The sequence below is a fragment of the Narcine bancroftii genome, chromosome 5, assembly GCF_036971445.1.
Source record: "Narcine bancroftii isolate sNarBan1 chromosome 5, sNarBan1.hap1, whole genome shotgun sequence".
Classification (NCBI taxonomy): domain Eukaryota; kingdom Metazoa; phylum Chordata; class Chondrichthyes; order Torpediniformes; family Narcinidae; genus Narcine; species Narcine bancroftii.
Genome location: NC_091473.1, coordinates 210,434,172 through 210,448,164, shown reverse-complemented (window position 1 = coordinate 210,448,164; position 13,993 = coordinate 210,434,172). Strand labels below are relative to the sequence as shown.

General features: G+C 46.8%; 1 protein-coding gene across 7 annotated transcripts in view; it reads right to left on the bottom strand.

Moving 5' to 3' along the window:
- LOC138764694 (diacylglycerol kinase beta-like) overlaps nt 1-13,993 on the bottom strand; it is a 137,305-nt gene that overhangs the window by 101,752 nt on the left and 21,560 nt on the right. For 2 of the 7 annotated variants that reach the window (XM_069940925.1, XM_069940926.1), the window contains exons 1-2: nt 8,176-8,249; nt 5,407-5,511 (exon numbers count right to left, since the gene is read on the bottom strand). In XM_069940925.1, coding sequence (XP_069797026.1) covers nt 5,407-5,511; nt 8,176-8,239 — 169 coding nt within the window. In that variant the 5' untranslated portion in view covers nt 8,240-8,249. Of the gene's footprint in view, nt 1-5,406; nt 5,512-8,175; nt 8,251-13,993 lie in introns of those variants that run through there. The other 5 variants (XM_069940923.1, XM_069940922.1, XM_069940924.1 and 2 more) reach the window with 4 other exon arrangements.

Below are 13,993 nucleotides of genomic sequence, written 5' to 3'. Positions count from 1 at the left end.
TTGTCATAAATTTCAGCAGCATGAAAAGGCTGAAAAAAGAATATTTTTTAATGGACAAATTGTGGTGCACTGTTCGCCAGAATCAGACATACACAAGGTAAAGACTGTACAACAGGCTTTAATCCACAAAGAATTCCACAGAGCTGCAGTAACTCTGAGTGAGGCCTCAGGAGGCCTGCACAGGCTTATATCCCGAAGGGTGATTGACACCCGACCAGGAGGGGCTTGATCCATTCAGGCCGACTGATTGACAGCCGGCCAGGTGTTGTCCTGTCCCCTTGTACTCCTGCAGGTACAGAGATGCCCCCTGCAGTAGGCTGGTGGTGTACCACCACACAAATACTAGAGTCTGTTAAAGAAATATTTTTCAGAAGCATGGCTGCAAGACCAAGGCTGTGTTGGTCTCAAAACACGCGCTAGAGGTTTTGCTGAAGTTTGCTGATTACAGGTCATGTGAATGGGCTGTAGAATGGGATGCTGGACCATTTAAAAAGGCTGAGAATGGGCTTTCTGGCAGAAAGACCCTGTTGAAGGTTACAACTGTTTTTCTCTTGTAACGGAGCATCCGCTCGGCAAAGCTTAGCAAGTTGTGTTACACTCACGTTATTCGTCAGGCACTTCTTCCTATTCAGTTGGAGTTGAATATGGGTGTATCATTCCCTGAAAGTGGCGCTACAGGTGGGCAGAGTGGTGGATAAGATGACCAGACACAGTGTATGTCCCACCTGGATTAGTCCTTCCAAAGAGTAACGCCGGGCACAGGCCAGCCTGACCGCCGGCTGACTTTAAAAATTCTCCCACTTCTCTAATGTGGTTCACCCTTTCCCTCTCCACGCCAATTCACCCCTTCCCGCTCCTCACCAAATCACCCCTTCCCACTCCTCGCCAATTCACCCCCACCCTCTCCTCGCCAATTCACCCCCTCCCTCTCCTCGCCAATTCACCCCCTCCCTTTCCTCGCCAATTCACCTCTCTTTAATTCATATTCACCCCTTCCCTCTCCTTACTATTCACCCCCTCCCGCTCCTCGCCAATTCACCCCCTCCCTCTTTTCGATAATTTATCCCCTCCTTCTCTTCACCAATTCACCTCTCGTTAATTCATATTCACCCCTTCCCTCTCCTCGCTAATTCACCCCTTCCCGCTCTTCGCCAATTCACCCCCTCCCTCTCTTCACCAATTCACCCCCTCCCTCTCCTCGCCAATTCACCCCCTCCCTTTCCTCGCCAATTCACCTCTCTTTAATTCATATTCACCCCTTCCCTCTCCTTACTATTCACCCCCTCCCGCTCCTCGCCAATTCACCCCCTCCCTCTCTTCGTCAATTCACCCCCCCGCTCCTCGCCAATTCACCCCTTCCCTCTCTTCGTCAATTCACCCCCTCCCTCTCCTCGCCAATTCACCCCCTCCCTCTCCTCGCTAATTCACCCCCTCCTGCTTCTCGCCAATTCACCCCCTCCCTCTCTTCGACAATTCACCCCCTCCCTCTCTTTGCCAATTCACCTCTCCTTAATTCATATTCACCCCTTCCCTCTCCTCGCTAATTCACCCCTTCCCGCTCCTCGCCAATTCACCCCTTCCCTTTCCTCATCAATTCACCCCTCCTTAATTCATATTCACCCCTTCTCTCCTCATTAACTCACAAGATAATAAGAACAGAAGTAGGCCTATCGGCCCATCAAGTTTTCCCTGGCATTCTAATGATGAACTGATCCATCCGCCCACTCAGCCCAACTCCCAGCCTGCTCCCTGTGACCCTCGATGCCCTGTCTAATTAAATGCCTGTCTAACTCTGTCCTAAATACACTCAAATACCTCGCTTCCACAGCTGCCTGTGGCAACTGTTCCACGACCCTCTGACTAAAGAAATTTCTCTGCTTCTCTGTTTTGAATTGACAACCTTTTATCCTGAAGTTGTGGCCTCTTGTCCTGGACTCCCCTACCATGGGAAACATTATCACATCCACTTTGTCCAGGCCTTTCAGTATTCAAATGTCTCTATGATATATTCCCCCCCACCACCACCGCCCCACCATCCTTCTGTACTCCAACGAGTACAGTCCAAGAGCCGACAAACATTCCTCACATGTTAACCCTTTCATTCCTGGGATCATTCTAGTCAGCCTTCTTTGAACCCTCTCCAATGCTGGCACATTTTTTCTCCAATACGGCTCCCATAACTGTACACGGTACTGCAAGTGAGGGCTTGGCAGTGCCCGAGAGAGTCTCAACATTACATCTCCGCTTTTGTCTGCTGTTCCTCGAGAAATGAATGCCAACACTGCATTCACCCCTTCCCCCCCCACCCTCGTTAATTCAAGTCAAGTTTATTGTCACCTGATTGTACAAGTGCAACCCAACGAAACAGCATTCTCCGGTCCTCAGTGCAAAACACGTAGACATACAACCAGGCATAATACACGTACAAACAAACAATACACGTGCAGGACAAGTAGTTCATCTATACAAATAAATATTTTTTGGTGTAAAAGAGAGTTTCAGATGGTTAGTGTGAGCAGCTCACTTGGTCAGTCAGCGTTCCCACTGCCGTTGACTGCCACTGAAGCAGCTGGTCCTCAGCCTGGTGGTGCTGGCTCTGATCCCCCAATGCTGTTTTCCCAAAGGAGAAGTGGGTTGGGAGGGGTTCCCGATGATTTTGCGTGGCCTCTTCTGACCATGACCCCAGTAGATCACGTATATAACTCCTGTTTCTGACTCTGAGTTTATTATTTGAATGAAGGGCAGGATGAGGGTCTGGTTTTAATGTGTGAAGGACCATATGGAGACCCTGAGTTATTTCACATTGTGTTTTTAACTGCAGCTTCTCTCCTGCCTCTGGTGTGGCAATTATATCTTCAACTACATCTCTGCTGCTCTTGTAGTCCTGTGGATTGACCTACGATCCGTTTCTCTGTAGCAACTGTAGCAGCCAACAGCAATTTACCCCTCTCCACCCCCCCCCATTAATTCACCCCTTCCCTTTTGTGAATTTCGCCCTTCCCTACCCTGATGAGCGGGTTCTTGTCCCTGCTCATTCTGTGGCAATGCCTGCTCGTGACACCCTTCGGGTGACTGTTAGTGAAAAAGGGGACTGTGTCCAGCCAAGGTGAGCTTGTGTCACCTGTTTTAGACCAGAACTGTTTTCTTTTTTCTTTTCCTGTGAATCCAAATGACACACACACTTGCGATTGTGGCTTGATACTGAGTTGAGGTTTCAAATCAGAATCAGAATTTATTGTCACGAGCAAGTCACAAAATTTGTGTTTTGCGGCAACGTCACAGGGCAAACGTTCATATAAACCGCCTTCCAACAATAAATAAAAACAGTGCACAAAAAGTCAAAGTGAGGCAGTGTCTTTTGTTCTTTGATGGTTCAGGAATCAGATGGCAGTGGGGAAGAAGCTGTCCTTGTGCTGCTGAGGGCTCATCTTTAGGCTCCTGTACCTTTTCCCCAATGGTAGCAGAGTGACGAGGGCATGGCCTGGATGATGGGATCATTGAGGATAGAAGCCGCTTTCTTAAGACAATCTCTCTTGTAGATGTCCTCGATGGAGTGCCCTTGATGTCACAGGCTGAGTTAACAACCCTCTGGAGATATTTCTTGTCCTGGGAGTTGGCGCCTCCGTACCAGGCAGTGATGCAACCGGCCAGAATGCTTTCCACGGGACACCAGCAGAGGTTTTCCTGAGTCTTCAGTGATGTATCGTATCTCCTCAAATATCTCATCAAATATAACTGCTGGCAAACCTTCTTCCTGATTTCATTGACATGGATGTTCCAGGATAGATCCTCAGAGATGTTGACACCCAGGAATTTGAAGTTCTCGACCCTCTCCACTACTGAGCCCTCGATGAGGACTGGATTGTGTTCCCGACTCCCTCCTGAAGTCCACAATCATCTCCTTGGTTTTGCTGACGTTGAGCGCAAGGTTGTTGATGTGACACCACTCAACGAGCTGATCTATCTCCCTCCTATTTGCTTCCTCATTGCCGTTTGTGATTCTGCCGACAACCGTGGTGTCATCAGCAAATTTGTACATGGGTGTCGAGTGAGAAGAGCAAACTGGTTGAAATAGTAATTAAATGTCTGGCCTAGGAGAGGTTCAGACAGTCCCGCAACTCCAGGCAACTAACTGAACAGTGGGCATGTATCTGTTGTTTCACAATGATCCAAGATCCCAGTTTTGAAAGGAAGTATGAATCTGTCCTGCAGCCTCCAAGTCAATGTAATCACAAAGAAGGTTCGCTAGCAGGTATACTCTGTAAGGGGTGTGAGGAGATTTGGTATGTCACCCAAGACTCTTGTAAACTTCTACAGGTGGACCGTGGAGAGCATTCTGGCTGGTTGTATCACTGCCTGGTATGGAGGCACCAACTCTCAGGGCAGGAAAAAAACTTCAGATTGTTGTTAAAATGGCTGCAACAACATCACGGACTTCACTCCATCGAGAACCTCTACAAGTAGCGGAGTCTTAAGAAAAGCAGCCTCTATCCTTAAGGACCTCCACCCCCCAGGCCACGCCCTCTTCACTCTGCTACCATCAGGGTACAGGAGCCTGAAGACGAGCACTCAGTGGCACAAGGACAGCTTCTTCCCTGCTGCCATCAGATTCCTGAATAATCAATGAACCAAAGTCACCGGCTCACTTAGATTTTTGTGCACTAGTTTTATTTATTGTTGGAAGATGGTTTATATGAACGTTTGCCCTGTGATGCAGCCTCAAAATGACAAATTTTGTGATTTGTTCATGGCAATAACTCCTGTTTCTGACTCTGAGTTCATTATTTGAATGAAGGGCAGGATGAAGGTCTGGTTTTAATGTGTGAAGGACCATGTGGAGACCCTGAGTCACATTGTGTTTCTAACTGCAGCTTCTCTCCTGCCTCTGGTGTGGCAACTACATCTGTGGAACACAGAATGTCTCACACTGTTCTGTGCTCACAAGGCCAAAGGTTGCTGTGTGTTGCCAGGACATCATAGAAGAACTGGTCACACCCTCACTGCACTGTTACCGCATCCACTGGCACAGTTACAACACTCACACACAGCCATACAGACATACACACATATTCAAATACTACACACACACACACACACACACACACACACACACACACACACGCACGCACGCACACACACACGCACACACACATAAACGCGCACACTAATGCACATAGACACACTTTCCCTTGCCTCTCAACCCCTCCCCTCACCTCCCCTTGACTGACATCTGTAGACCATGGGGGCTTTACTGCTCATGACACGAGAGATGCAGGGGGTGGAGGGAGGGTCTGGACTGAGATGGATCAAGGAGTGTGGGTATTGCCCCATTCCCCCGCCCCCCCAAAGTTCCCCCTCCCCTTCCAGTCCACCACACTGCACGAATGGACACAGGGACCGACTCACACTCGATGTACTTGTGTAGTTGAGCAAACTCATCAGGGCTCAGTGATGTCCACGGTTCACCTTCCATAGGTGAGTCCCTCAGGGGGTGGCTTCGGCAGAAGGCTCCTATGGGGGAGGGAGGAGAGGGGAGGGAAAGGCGGGGAGAGGGGCAGGGGAAGAGAGGGGGGTGGAGAGGGAGAGATGCAGGAAGGGAGGGGTAGGGAGAGAGGAGAGGGGGAGGGGAGGGGAGGGAGAGGTAGAGGGAAGAGGAGGGGCAGAGAGGAAAGGTGGAAGAGAAGGGAGAGGGGCAGGGAGAGGAGAGGGAGAGGGAAGAGGAGAAGTGGAGAGGAGAAGGGCAGGGGTGGAAAAGGGGGTGGAGGGCGAGAGCAGTGGGAAAGGAGGGGTAGGGAGAGAATGGAGAGGGAGAAGGATATGGGGAGGTTGAGGTGAGAGGGAGGGAGGGTGAGGAGAGGAGAAGGGAAGGAAGATGGGGAATGAGGGAGAAGGGATATAGGAAAGAGAGGAGAGGGGGAGGTTGAGGGAGGCAGTGAGGGAGAGGAGGGAGAGGGGTGGGAGGGAGGGAGGGAGGGAGAGAGAGTGACAGAGAGGTAGAGAGTTAGCCCACATGTGAACAATAAACAGACAGGTTTATTCCAGTGTAGAGCCCCATCACCCCTTCAGCAGCTCTGATCAGCTGACCCCTGAAGCCAGCCTGCTGGATGACCTGACAGGGGAGTGGTCCTCTCTACCCAAATTGTTTACAGTACTGCACAGACACCCAGCAAGGAAGATTCTCCCGGATCCCTTATCGGATTTATCCGTGAATGTGGGAATTCCTTGAACATGGAAACCTGCTTTGCTTCATGTCCCCGACCAAGCCCTTGTGGTCCAGTTCTGAGCAGGAGTAAGTAACTGCTACTTGCTCCAACAGAATCCCAGTGGTTGAACGACACTGAAGTCCAGGCCAAGTGAAATCAACCCCTCACCAGCGGATGCTGGATTTAAATTTGATTCAGAAAAGAATGTGGAAGTTAAAACCACTCTTTAGAATCAGAATCAGGATCTATTGTCATGAACAAGTCACGAAATGCGTCGTTTTGCAGCAGCGTCACAGGGAAAACATCCATATTAACTGCCTTACAAAAAATAAATAAAAGCAGTGCACGAAAAGTCAAAGTGTCTTTGGTTCATTGATGGTTCAGGGATCTGATGGCAGTGGGGAAGAAGCTGTCCTTGTGCTGCTGAGTGATCATCTTCAGGCTCCTGTACCTTTTCCCCAGTGGCTGCAGAGTGAAGAGGGCATGGCCTGGGGGGTGGGGGGTCCTTGAGGATAGAGGCTGCTATAAGACACCACATCATGTAGATGACCTCGATGGAATAAAGTCTGGTGCCTGTGATGTCGCAGGCTGAGGTAACAACCCTCTGGTGTATTTTCTTTTCCTGAGAGTCAGTGCCTCCATATCAGGCAGTGATACAACAGGCCAGAATGCTCTCTCTGGTGCACCTGAAGGAGTTTTCAAGAGTCTTTGGTGAGACTCTGATAGCTCAGTGGTTAGGGTGCCGGCCTTGTAAACCTGGGGTTGCAAGTTCATCCCTTACTGGGGCCTCATTTCTGTGAGGGGTGCTGGATAAAGTGGTGATTCTATCTTCCTTACGGTAGGAAAATCTAAAGAATTTTTGTACGCTACATTCTAAATGTAGTAATATGTGACAATAATAGAACCTTTACCTTTTACATACCAAATCACCTCAAAAACCTGACAAATTACAACCACTGGCGATTCTTTGTGATTGCATCGACGTGGAGACTCCAGGACAGATTCTCGGAGATGTTGACTCCTCGGAATTTGAAGTTTTCGACCCTCTGCACTGCTGGCCCCTCAATGAGGACCTGCACAGGCAGACTGAACAGATCTGGCTCTTACACTCCCCAAACTGAGACAAAAATCCACCAAAGGGTATCTCATGGTGAAAAGCCGGCATCCAGCACTGCTGGAACACCAACAACTGGGTGAAAGACGGATTTGAGTTTGCCCCAAATCTGTTGGTCCTTCAGCATGCTGAGATGTCCATCCCGGAACGCTGCCGACTGGCACATTTCAGGCTGCAGGAGTACGTGCTGAGGGACGCACTGAGGCTGGGTGCAGCCAACGCAAGAGTGCTATGGGGAAGGAGTCCTCCCATTACCAGGGATCAAGACCGAGGGAATGGAGAGAGGGGGCGGGGAAACGACAAGGTGCCACAGTGGTGGTAACGGGGTACAGAAAATGTACAATGTACAATGTATCGATCTGATTGACACTAGTAATATAAAAAGTCTGGAATGGTTTTCTTGTCTTGTAAGTGCTGGAGACTGGCTTGAAGCTGACTGAAGGGGTATTGGAACTGGGAGGTGAGAGGGTGTCAAAAGGTTCCTGATTGTGTTGGAAGTTCAGATCAGGAGCTCAGTTTGCTATTGTTTTGGACCGAGAGCTCAGGGGGAAAATCCACGGACACTCGGTGACCAGATTGAACTCGCTTTTGTTTCTCTTTCTCTGACTGTAAGAGGCGCTTCAGGCAATTTCTGCCGCTAGCAAAACTGTCTGCCGAACAGCAGGCAGAAGGAAATTTCTTGTAATAGGACACTGTTTTTATTATATGAGTGAAATTAATATTGAATCTTGAATAATTGATTGTGAATAAAGAATATTTTTGGAAAAGAAAACTGGCTGGCTCCTGCAAAGTGACAGGGCTGTGGGCAGAGAGTAGCTCTCTCCCTTGCTGCCTGATAGCCCACACTGACAAACTTACCTCGAGTGCTGATCGTCTGGGTCTTGCTCCACACCTGCACAGTAGGCCAATCACAATAAATCATGGCACATTTCCAAGAAACTTGGGGAGCTGCAACGACAAAATACTTGTCCTGCATGTGTATTGTTTGTCTGTATCTGTATTATGTAGGGTTGTGTGTCTGTATGTTTTGCACCAAGGACCAGAGAACATTATTTCGTTGGGTTGTACTTGAACAATCAGATGACAATAAACTAGACTCGACTTGATTTGACCGACTTTCAGAACAGGAAGCAAAAATGTTACCATTCCAAAATCTGAGTGAGATGTGTAACTACAAGAGAGAGATTGAATGCTCCTTGTTGAGCACAGGGGGGGGGGGTCTGTTGCACAATGGTTTGAGGTGACCTAAGTGTAGCAGGGGGTTAATTGAACACACTGATAGGGCTGTATTATAGACCACCCAACAGTCAGAGAGAATTGGAGGAACAAATCTATCGAGAGACAGCAGCCCAATGTAAGAAACAGAAAGTCCTGATAGTTGGAGATTTTAACTTTCCGCATATTGACTGGGACTCCCATACTGTAAAAGGGCTGGATGGCTTGGAGTTTGTCAAATCTGTTCAGGAAAGTTTTCTCAATCATTAAATAGAGGTACCAACCAGAGAGGATGCAATATTTGGTCTCCTATTGGTCTCCTATTCAGGTGACAGAAGTAGGTGGAGCGGAATATTGTCATTAGTTTCAAGTTAATTATGGATAAGGATAAGTCTGATCCTCAAGTTGAGATTCTAAATTGGAGAAAGGCCAATTTTGTGAAAATGAGAAAGGATCTAGGATGGGGATAAGTTGTTTTCCAGCAAGGATGTGTTCAGTCAGTGAATGGCCCTCAAAGGCAAAATTTTGAGAGTGCAGAGTTTGCAAGTTCCTGTCAGGATTAAAGGAAAAGTTAACAAGCAGAGGGAACCCTGGATTTCAAGGGGTGTTGGCGATCTGGTTCAGAAGAGAGAAGTATAAAGCAGGTATAGGCAACAAGGAGAAAATAAAGTTCTGGAAGAATATAGAAAATGTAAGAAAATATTTAAGAAGAGCATCAGGAAGGCAAAAAGAAGACATGAGGTTGCTTTGGCAGATAATGTGAAGGTAAATCCGAAGGGTTTCTCCAAGTATGTTAAGAGTAAAAGGATAATAAGGGAAAAATTGATCCTCTAGAAGATCAGAGTGGTCATCCATGTGTAGAGCCTCATGATATGGGAGAAATCTTAAACAGTTATTTGTATCAGTATTTACACAGGAAACTGGCATCGTGTATAAGGAAGGAAGGGAAACAAGCAGTAGTGGCATGGAACATGTAGAGATTAAAGAGGAGAAGGTACTTGCTGCCATACAGCGAATAAAGGGAGATAAATCCCACGGGCCTGACATGATATTCCCTTGGACCTTGAGGGAGAGGAGTGTAGAAATTGCAGGGACCCTGGCAGAAATATTTAAAATGTCCTTACCCACAGTGAGGTGCTGGAGGACTGGACGGTAGCTCATGTTGTTCCGTTGTTTAAAAACGGGTCCAAAGTTAAACCAGGAAATTACAGGCTGGTAAGCCTAACATCAGTAGGGGGTAAATTATTGGAGGGTGTTCTGAGAGATTGGATATACACGTATTTGGAAAGCCAAGGGCTGATTAAGATTAGTCAGTGTGGATTTGTGCATGGTAGGTCAAGTTTAACAAATCTTATAGAGTTTTTGAGGAGGTTACCAAGAAAATAGATGAAGGGAAGGCTGTGGATGTTGTCTACACAGACTTTAGTAAAGTCTTTGACAAGGTCACACGTGCGAGATTAATTCAGAAGGTTCAGACACCAGGTATCCATGGAGAGATTGTAAACTGGATTCAAAATTGGTTGAATGGGGGAAGCCAGAGAATGGTAGTGGATGATTGCTTCTCAGACAGGAGACCTCTGATTAGGGCTGTGCCTCAGGGATCGATGTGGGGACCATTGTTGCTTGTTGTCTCTATCAATGATCTGGATGACAATTTGGTAAATTGGATCAGCAAGTTTGCAGATGACACTAAGATTGGAGGTGTTGGGGACAGTGAGGAAGGTTTTCAAAGCTTGAAGAGGGATCTGGACCAACTGGAAAAATAGGCCAGAATACGACAGATGGAATTTCATGCAGACAAGTGTGAGGTGTTGCATTTTGGAAGGACAAACCAAGGTGAGACATACACAGTAAACGGTAGAGCACAGAGGAGTGTGGAGGAACAAAGGGATTTGGGAAGACAGATGCATAATTCCCTGAAAGTGGAGACACAGGTAGACAGGGTTGTGGTGGATACACAGGACTCGGGTTAACAAAGAGTTGCAGTTGGATAACCCGGTCTCGGGTGAACAAAATGTTGCAGGTGCATACCCCGGACTCGAATTAACAAAGAGCTGAAGTTGGACACACTGGTCTCAGTGAACAAAGAGATGCAGAGGGTTACCCCGGACTCAGGTGAACAAAAAGGTGAAGGTGGATAGACCAGATTCAGGTGAACAAAGAGCTGCAGTTAGGTCACTGGGATTGTGTGGAAGTTTGGTACCAAATTACAGTAAAGATAACAGTAAGATTGAAAGAGAGCAGAGAAGATTTACTAGGATGTTGCTGGGTCTTCAGGAATTGAGTTACAGGGAAAGGTTAAACAGGTTAAGACTTTATTCTTTGGACTGTAGAAAAATGAGGGGAGATTTGATTGAGGTTTACAAAATTATGAGGGGTTTAGATGGAGTAAATGCGAGAAGCCTCTTCCCACTTAGATTAGGAGAGGTAAAATCAAGAGGACATGGTTTTATGGCAGTGGTTCTCAAACTTTTTCTTTCCACTCACATCCCACTTTAAGTATTCCCTATGCCATAAGTGCTCTGTGATTAGTGAGGGATTGCTTAAGGTGGGATGTGGGTAGAAAGAAAAAGTCTGAAAACCACTGTTTTAATCATACCTAATTGACTCGTTATGTCCGCGGTTTCACAATTCCAAAGGAAATGGGCCAATGAACATTTTTCTTCAGCAAAATATTTCAGTAACAATTGAGTCTAGAGCAGTGATTCTCAACCTTCCCTTCCCTCTCACATACCACCTTAAGCAATCCCTTACTAATCACAGAGCACCAATGGCATAAGGATTACTTAAAGTGGAATGTGAGTGGAAAGAAAAAAGTTGAGAACCACTGGTTTATGGTAAAAGGGGAAAGGTTTAGGGGGAACCTCTTCACTCAGACAGTGGTGGGAGTGTGGAACAAGCTGCCATCTGACGTGGTAAATGCAGGCTCACTCCAAAATTTTAAGAATAAATTGGATAGATACATGGATGGGAGAGGGCTGGAGGGTTATAGAATGGGAGCAGGTCAGTGGGACCAGTGGAATGATTGTTCGGCACAGACTAGAAGAGCCGAATAGCTTGTTTTCTGTGCTGTATTGCTTGTCTGTATCGGTTTTATGTGTGGTTGCGTGTCTGCATGTTTTGCCCCAAGGACCGGAAAACGCTGTTTTGTTGGGTTGTACTTATACAATCAGATGACAATAAACTTGACTTGACTTGGGAAGTGTAACCCAGTCAGGCAGCCGCAGAGAGATGAAAATTACAGAACAGAAATACGCTCCTCTTTAAAATCAGGGCAAAGTGAGTAATTTAAACTTAAAATAACAAAATATTTCCTGGAAATGCTGCCCAGATGGTGAGACTCCAAACATCCCCATCCAAAATCCCACATCAAAGGGCACACAAGACATGAAAGTACAGACGAGGGGAGTTTTCCTCCCACGTTGGCCCTGTTTCTTTTTTAAGAAGCAACTTTCCATAATTAGACTGACTCCTAACATCTCAGATTTCAAATTTATTGTCAGAGTACAGATGTGACATCACATACAACCCTGAGATTCTTTTTCCTGCGGGCCAGAAAGAATCACCACTTATTGGCAGTTTCAAAAAAACTATACACATCACACAAAGTAAACCAATACAGGAAATGTAAATACAGGGCCCTTAAATGAGTCCCTGATTGGGTTTGTCGTTGAGGAGTATGATGGTAGAGGGGTAGCAGCTCTTCCTGAACCTGGTGGTGAGAGCCTTGTGGCAATTGTACCTCTTTCCTGATGGCAGATGTGAGAGCAGAAAGGGTGCTAGGTGGTGTGGATCCTTGATGATTGCTGCTGCTCTCCAACGGCAGCATTCCCCGTACAGTGGGGAGGGGTTTACCTGTGATGTCCTGGACTATGCACAGGGGTATTGGTGTCCCCATAGCAGACCGTGATGCAGCTTGTCACACTTCTGAAGAAATTTGCCAGGGTTTCTGGTGTCGTACCAAGCCTCTGCAACCCTGAGGAAGTAGAGGTGCTGACGTACTTTCTTCACGATGCCATCAGTGTGTTGGGTCCAGGATAGATCCTCCGAGATAAAGACTCCCAAGAACTTAAATTTCCTCCCGCTCTCCACTTCTGATTCCCCACTGGTCACTGGATCATACAAATCTGGTTTCCCTTTCCTGAAGTCAATAATCACAACCTGATTAAGATTCCTATTGAAGGCAGTGAAAATAATTCAGAAAAGAACCCCAAAGAGTGGGAAAGTTTAAATTCAAGCTACTTATGGAACATCTCCTTTTCTCCCAGGTTAAATACAAGTTCCGATATGGATAAGTTTAGTGAATGGTCAAGGGTCTGGCGGATGGAGTACAGTGTTGGTAAATGTAAAGTTGTCCATTTTGGAAGGAAGAATGGAAGATCTGTCTATTATTTAAATGGCAAGCGATTGCAGCATCCTGCCATGCAGAAGAACCTGGGAGAGCTTGGGCATGAATCGCAAAAAGGCTGGTTTGCAGGTGCAGCAGGCAAATGGAATCCTGTTCTTCATTGCTGGAGGGATTGAAGTGAGGAGCAGGAAGGTTATGCTGCAACAAGGTACTGGTGAGGCCACATCTGGAGCACTGCATGCAGTTCTGGTCTCCTTCCTCGAGGAAGGATGTGCTGGCTTTGGAGGCAGTACAGAGGAGGTCCACCAAGTTGATTCCGGAGATGAGGGGGATGGCCCAATAGGAGAGGTTGAGTTGTCTGGGACAAGTACTCACTGGAATTTGGAAGAGCGGGTCTTAAGGAGACCTATAAAATTATGAAAGGCAGAGATAAGATAGAAGTAGGTAGGTTGTTTCCATTGGTAGGGGAGACCAGAACTAGGGGACATGGCCTCAAGATTCAGGGTAGTAGATTTAGGGCGGAGATGAGGAGGAATGCTGTGCCCAGAGGGTGGTGAAAATATGTGGAATTCATTGCCCATTGAAGCAGTGGAGGCAAATATATTTAAGACAAGGTTGGATAGATTTCTACATAGTTGGGGAATGAAGGGATGTGGGGAAAAGGCAGGTAGGTGGAGATGAGCCTATCATCAGAGCAGCTGTGATCTCAGTGAATGGCAGGACAGGCTCGACGGGCGACTCCTGCTCCTATTTCTGATGCTCTTATATAATCATTCATTATGAGTGGGTGGGTCAGCATCTTTCCATCTGATCAAAATAGCTCGTCTCGCAATAAGAGAGCCCAAGGCTAACACATGGCATTGAAATGAAGACAATTTCACTTCCCTCTGTTCAACCATCCCAAACAAGGCCACCAACGGGTCTGGGGCTAGGTTAACATTAATAATTATTGATAGAGTACAAAAATTCTCTTCCCAATACTTGGCAAGGGTCGAACAAGACCAAAACGTATGAATTAATGATCTGTCCTCATTCTTACATCTGTCACAGAAAGAACTAATATTAGTGTAAATACCAGCTCATTTAAGTTCAGACATACAAGCTCTAAGCACA